We start from the raw sequence: 6,971 nt of genomic DNA on the forward strand, positions 1-6,971 counted from the left end.
TTATTTTAGCATAGATTCTTGGTAAATGACTTACGTAGGAACTGCCTCTTTTCTTTAAAAGTCTTGTAACTGCTGCTAATAGAGCACATATTCTGGGCACTGGAATCCACGCCAGCAGGTCGCAGTCCTCAAGCTTGGCCCCAGTGAACTCTCTGTGTTAAGTCTGCCTCTTTAGGTGGACAAGAACCTAAAAGAACGTCAGCAAGGAGGGCTGACATTCATTAACCACTTAGCCTGTGCGAGCCCTTTCCTAAGCCCGCTGTCCTTTTATCTGCGCTCTGACCCCTTCTCTGGGTCTGGGATCCCAGCCTCTTACTATGCCTCCGCCTGGCCCAGACAGCAACGCCCTCACCTCCCAGGGGCGGTGCTGGTTACTCATTGACCCTGCGGGGCTGTAAATGGACGAGTTCCTCCGCCAAAGGCCTCTGCCCTCTCTTCTGCAGGCAGAGCAGTTCCTTACAGCGCCGAGCTCCTTCTGCACGGGCGGCCAGGCCAGCAGGGACGTGCCAGAGCAGCTACCAAAGCAGATCCCGCCAACCTCATCATGTGTCCCAGCTGGTGGCTCTGGCCCCTAGTGGCCGTCTGCGCTGCGGACGTGTACAGAGAGGAGGCGGAGAGGATCATGCAGGACACGCCTGTCATTGATGGGTGAGTGGCCCCTACTCTGGGTACCCTTGACTTGGGGCTCAGTTTCTCTGACTGTAACGTGGCTCTGGCCTCCACTGCTCCATGGGGCCTCTTGGGACCCCAAAGGCTTCAGCGGACGAGGGTCTGCAGGAACGGTCTGTGGGGAGGGGGGGGGGGGCGTGCTGAGGCCCCAGCTCCAGGGCGCCCAGCTCAGAGCAGGGGCCAGGGAGGCTGAGCCTGTTGCCACCTCCCACCAGCCACAGGCTTCTCGGGCCTCAGCTGTGTCCCCAGAAGGCTTCAGGGGGCCCTCTCCGTCAGTGTTGTTCTGGCCGGCCCCCTGTCTGCCTGACCCCACCCTGCTGGCCTGTGCTGTCCCTGGGGGGGGACCCCACGCCGCTTGTGTCCAGGGCCCCTCCCTGTGCTGCTTGTGCCAGCCTGACCCCCCACCAGGGTCCCTGCCCTGCTCCTCTCCTGGTCTCAGTGGGGGCAGCTGCACCTCCCAAAGCCTCCAGATCTCACCCTTCCCCCCAAGCCCATCCACCCCCATCCTGGGCCACCATGGAGTCTCCCGCTTCCAGCCCAAGGGAGACAGTCCCAGCTCTACGCTGTCCCTGGCCTAAAGTCCCGAGTGCCTGGCCCTCTGGTCCTCCCTGGGGAGGCTCAGCCCTGATGTCCACACACTCCCGCCGCTGCTCGGGGTCCCCTGACAGCCCTTCTGTGTAAAAGGCTTGCGTCTCCCTTCTAGGGACTGGGCACGTTGGGCTGCACACCGGGTCGGGAGGGGACCAAGGGTGCAGGCTGTGTCCAGCACACAGGAAGTGTTCAATAGCTGTCACAGTCAACACTGCTTGGCAGATGCCTCTGGGTTGTGTTGGAAAAGCTCGGTAAGAAAAGTGGGAGGCACGGATGACTCACTACACAAGAAACTCCGGGAACAGCGGCAGCCCCAGAAAGGGAGGAAGGCCGTCACGGGGCCCGTGTGCACCCTCTTTCCCCCTGTCCCTCCCTGCCTGTCAGAGGCCATCTCCCTGGGCTCCAACCCTGGCGTCCTAGCCGTCTGGCAGGGGAGGGTCTGGGCCCAGCAAGGGCAGGTGGAAGTCACCAACTGTAGGAGCCAGAGGACCAGGGAAGCTGTCCCTTCTTTCTAGGGGACTCGGGGCAGCTGGGCACAGAGAGAGGGGATCTGGGTTCAGGTGCTGGGGGCCGTGCGGAGACCCACATGGAGAATCAATGGCTAAGAGACCCAGGAATGCTTAGGGGGCTGGAATTTGGGGACTGGGATTGGCCAAAGAGGTGGAAAGCTTAGGGTAGCTTGGCAGTCAAAATCAAAACCAGTAATAGTGGATCAATTAGTATGAGCTACTCTTGCAGGAGGAAGACCCAAAAAAGTAGCTCCAATGGCACAGAATTCCAGAGAGAGTGCTGGCATGGCCAGCGCTCCCACAGCCACCTCATGGTTTAAAATGGCTGCGCCAGCTCCAGCCATCACCTTTGCATGCCAGCCAGCGGGAAGGAGGAAGGGACAAAGCAAGGGTGAGCAACCGCTGTGTGTCAAGGACAGTTTTTGGAAGATGTCACAGGACAGGACTTGATCATATGGCCACACCCAGCTGTACAGGGGCAAGGAAGTATCTTCATCCTAGATGGTCATGTGTCCTGTCAAAAGTAGGGTGTCTCGTTAACGGGGAAAAGGAGAAGAATGGATAACTGAGGCAGCCAGCAGTCTCTCCTGCAGGTGCTGGCCCCAGGGCTCGCCCCTTGAGCAGGACACCCTGATCCCACCGTGCCGAGCACGCTGCCGGGGACACACAGGACGAGGAGGGTGGAGGAGGGTGGGTCTGATTAGCTCCAGAGCTGTGGTTTTGCAGTTCCACCCGAGGCCCCGGCCTCCACCTGGTTTCCAGCAGGGGTGGAGGGGCCTGGGGGAGGAGGGAGGAGGGAAGAGGAGCAGAGAGTGGCCCCAAATGCTGCTTCTGCCTCCTCCTGGGTGGCCTGAGGGTCCCGAGGGACCCTGGGTCTATTTCTTAGGCAAAGGAGTAAAGTCCCATTTGGGAAGCCCTGCCCGGCCCGGCCCCACCTGGGCGGGTCCCTGCTGGGCTCATCCACCCGGCCCTGCGGCAAACGCACCAGCTCTGTGCCAAGGGCTGGGCACGGCCAGGGCCGGCACCTCAGTCCAATCACACAGCCCCCGGAGGACGGGAGATGACAGACAGCCGCACCAGGGGGTCCCCAAGGGTGCCGAGAGGAGACCCTCTCGGACCCCTGTCCTAGGAGCCCAGCGACCGTCACAGCAGTGTCTGGGACGTGCGCCCGTTTGCTGGGTAGGGGGCACCGTCCCAGGGAGGGTACAGATGATGGGACCGGGAAAGGCGGAGCGTCCTCAGTTTCCCTAAAGAGCTGCGTGGGCCGACTTGCTCAGAGAGCCGAGGGCGGGTGGACTGGGGCCGTGCGAAGGTGGTGTCTGTGTCCCTCGGTATAATCCTAATGCTGCTCACAGGTGACCCGCTGTGGAAGGTACGGAGATGTCCCCATGTTGCAGAGGAGGGAGCTGGAACTGGAGGTGGAAACGGGGTGGGGGTGGGGCCGTGGCCTTGTCCCAGCAGACACCCCCCCAGGGTGGGGGGCCGGCCCCGCCGTCTGTCCTCCCAGCCGCTCACCGGATCAGGGCGTGCGCTGCCCAGGGTGCTGGGCGCTGCTTTCCCGGGAGCTCCGGCAGCCCCCAGGCCCCCTTCCCTGCTCCTCCTCCTCCCCCACCAGCTCTGGGAACCTCCCAGCTCGGTCCCCTGGAGGCATGGAGGGTCCCACTGGAAGGGGGTGCAGGGCTCTTCCCTGGGGACAGAGGCAGCAGAGGGGCCTGGGTACCCCCAAATCCTGATGCCCAGCCCCCTGCCTGCAAGGAGCAGACGAAATCTCTACACTGGAAAGTGTCAGGAGAGAGGAGGGTGTGGCCCCGGGCCCCGCTCTCATCGGCACCCACTGGCCAACCCCAGCGCACAGTGCGCTCCGGTGGTCACCGGTCACCAGGCTGGGGGGGGCGCAGTGTGCTCAGTGACAGCTCCTACCTCAGCCCTGTGGCCTGGGCTTTAGTCCTGGCCCGAGAAGCAGGGAGTGCAGAGGCCGCCTGGGGGCCCCGAGTGACCACCCCGACTGCCCGGGCCCCCCAGGCACAACGACCTGCCGTGGCAGCTGCTGAAAAAGTTCAACAACCGGCTGCAGGACGAGGCGGCCAACCTGACCACCCTGGCCGACACGCACACCAACATCCCCAAGCTGCGGGCTGGCTTAGTGGGGGGCCAGGTGCGTCCTGCCCCACCTCAGGGTCCGTCCCATCTGCCCCTGGGCCTGGCGGGGGTGGGGCCCTCCCTGCCGGCCACGGGCACCCCGGCCACAGGGAGGCTTCCCAGGGGGACGGGAAACAGCTCCCCACACGGGGGCGGGCCTGGGGCCCGGCGCCGTCAGCTCCTCGTCCCTTCGGCCCCCCAGTTCTGGTCTGCGTACGTGCCCTGCGACACCCAGAACAAAGACGCCGTGAGGAGGACGCTGGAGCAGATGGACGTCATCCACCGCATGTGCGAGATGTACCCCGAGACCTTCCTGTGTGTCACCAGCAGCGCAGGTGGGGTCCTGGCCCGGCCCCGAGTCCCCCACCCTCGCTCGTCCTGAGAGCCGGCCGCACTCGAGGGGGTGTCGGACCTCCCGGACGCTGGGTGTCCAACTCCGCCCGGGACCCCCCACAGGCATCCGGCAGGCCTTCCAGGAGGGGCGGGTGGCCAGCCTGATCGGCGTGGAGGGCGGCCACTCCATCGACAGCAGCCTGGGCGTGCTGCGCGCGCTCTACCACCTGGGCATGCGGTACCTGACGCTCACCCACAGCTGCAACACGCCCTGGTGAGGCTCCCGCTCCCCCTGGGACCCCAGGCCAGGCTCCCCCGCAGGCGGACGGGGGTGGGCCGAGACCACCGCTCCGACCCTTCGAGCACTTGCCTTTTGCTCCCCCAGGGCCGACAACTGGCTGGTGGACACAGGGAGCGATGAGGCCCAGAGCCAAGGCCTGTCCGAGTTTGGGCAGGTGAGTGGGAGGAGAAGGCAGAGGGCCAGGGGACTGAGACAAGGTTTCTACCCAGTTGGGGCCTCAGTTTCCACATCTGTACAATGGAGTCAGTGGTGGTCACCCCAGGGTGGGCGCTCAGCGGAAACTGGGGCGGCCGCCAAACTTGCAGCCACCGAAGGGTTGATTTACAACACCCGGGCCAGCTGGGGGACGGAGCCCTCCCCGCCACGCCGGGACTCTGGGGTGGCTGAGAGTGGACCCCGATCCCGCCTTCTCAGCGTGTCCTGCGGGAGATGAACCGCCTGGGCGTCATGGTCGACCTGGCCCACGTGTCTGTGGCCACCATGAAGGCCGCTCTGCAGCTGTCCACGGCCCCGGTCATCTTCAGCCACTCCTCGGCCTACAGCCTGTGCGCCCACCGGCGGAACGTGCCGGACGATGTGCTGCTGCTGGTGGTGAGGCCGGTGGGCTGGAGGGCGCGGGGGCGGCTGCGCCTCCCTGGCCGGCCCCAGCCCGCAGCTCCGACCTCCTCTCCCCGAGCAGAACGAGACGGGCAGCCTGGTGATGGTGAACTTCTACAACGACTACGTCTCCTGCTCGAGGGTCGCCAACCTGTCCCAAGTGGCCGGTAGGTGGGGGGTGAGCGGCCGCGGTGCCTCCCTGGGGAGGGTCTCACCTGGGACCCTCACCTGCTGCTCCCTGGGCAGACCACCTGGACTACATCAAGAAGGTGGCCGGAGCCGGAGCCGTGGGCTTTGGTGGGGACTTTGATGGCGTCACAAGGTAAGGCGGTGACACCTCTGTCCTGGGGATGAACCTCGAGGCTCGTGACCCCATCCACATCCCCAGGGGCCTGGCGGGGGGGAGTGTGTCAGGACGGGCTGGGACGACCACTGCACCAGCCCCCTTGTGCCCCGGGGGGGCCCAGGTCTGCAGAGCCTGGTCCTCTCTCTATGTGCCCCGGGGGGGCCCAGGTCAGCCCAGGTCTGCAGAGCCTGGTCCTCTCTCCACGTGCCCCGGGGGGGGCCCAGGTCTGCAGAGCCTGGTCCTCTCTCCATATGCCCCGGGGGGGGCCCAGGTCAGCCCAGGTCGGCCCAGGTCTGCAGAGAGCCTGGTCCTCTCTCCGCGTGCCCCAGGGGGGCCCAGGTCAGCCCAGGTCGGCCCAGGTCTGCAGAGAGCCTGGTCCTCTCTCCGCGTGCCCCGGGGGGGCCCCCGGTCCGCCCAGGTCTGTAGAGCCTGGTCCTCTCGGCCTCCACACAGGCTCCCTACGGGGCTGGAGGACGTCTCCAAGTACCCGGACCTGATCGCAGAGCTGCTCAGGAGGAACTGGACGGAGGCAGAGGTCAGGGGTGCGCTGGCTGAAAACCTGCTGAGGGTCTTCGAGGCCGTGGAGCAGGTGAGGATGGGGCCGCCCCTGCGCTCCCCTGCCCCACCCCCCGCCCCCAGGCAGGCTGCCCCACCTGCGTCTGTCCCCAGGTGAGCAACAACACGCAAGCCGCCGCGGAGGAGGAGCCCATAGCACTGGAGCAGCTGGGCACCTCCTGCAGGACGCAGTACGGCTACTCAGACGCCCCCACCCTCCGCCGCCAGCCGGGGGCCCTGCTGGCCTCCCTGGCCCCCCTGGTCTTCAGTCTGCGTCTTCTGTGACCCACGGGGGACCGGGAACCCTGCTTCATGTACGAGGACTCGCCTCTTTCCTGAGCTGGCACCTGGGCTCCCTGGGGCAGGACACCTGGGGACAGCTCAGGCCACAGCCCCCCAGCAGACCCTCAATAAAAGCAGTGACCTTCCAACCCCGAGGGTGTGTGTGGTCAGTGCTGGCCCTGGAGGGCGGCCTGGGAGCAGGTTCCGTGGAAACGGCTCCTGGCTGGACATCGGGGCAGGAGCTCGGCAGTCTGCAACGCGCTCAGCAGAGACACGGCTTGAGGGCCTTTCAGAACACGCGGTCTGGGTTCCAGCGGCCGCCCCGTGAGCAGGCGTGAGCACACGCACACGCACCCGCGGACACTCACACGCACACCCCGGCCCGGCCCGCTCTGGCCGTGTGCACCTGACCGAGGGCCCTTTGTGACACGCGGAAAACCCGGGTCTGGACTGTGACCCGCAGGTCCAGACACACGACCCTCGTCACCAGCGGGGACTGGCGCTCAGTCCCTTCCCACAGGGCAGCCGCAGGGCGTCTAGGGACGAATAGCCCAACGCCAGCTGCCCCCCTTCCAGCCAGAGCCCCCGAGGACGCCCCGTCTAGATAGCCCTGGGTTCCACAGGGAGGACGGACGCCTCCGCCCCGGCC

At 65.7% G+C, this 6,971-nt stretch overlaps 1 protein-coding gene across 1 annotated transcript; it reads left to right on the forward strand.

Moving 5' to 3' along the window:
- Positions 1-516: 516 nt before the first annotated feature.
- Positions 517-6,338, forward strand: DPEP1 (dipeptidase 1). The gene is made up of 10 exons (XM_069464762.1): positions 517-648; positions 3,792-3,924; positions 4,111-4,243; positions 4,365-4,515; positions 4,627-4,696; positions 4,957-5,133; positions 5,222-5,306; positions 5,386-5,461; positions 5,939-6,074; positions 6,155-6,338. Exons 1-10 carry the CDS (start codon positions 545-547, stop codon positions 6,323-6,325), a joined length of 1,236 nt encoding a protein of 411 aa, XP_069320863.1. The 5' UTR covers positions 517-544; the 3' UTR covers positions 6,326-6,338.
- Positions 6,339-6,971: the final 633 nt, after the last annotated feature.

Source organism: Eulemur rufifrons, unplaced genomic scaffold (genome assembly GCF_041146395.1).
Source record: "Eulemur rufifrons isolate Redbay unplaced genomic scaffold, OSU_ERuf_1 scaffold_107, whole genome shotgun sequence".
Taxonomy (NCBI): Eukaryota; Metazoa; Chordata; class Mammalia; order Primates; family Lemuridae; genus Eulemur; species Eulemur rufifrons.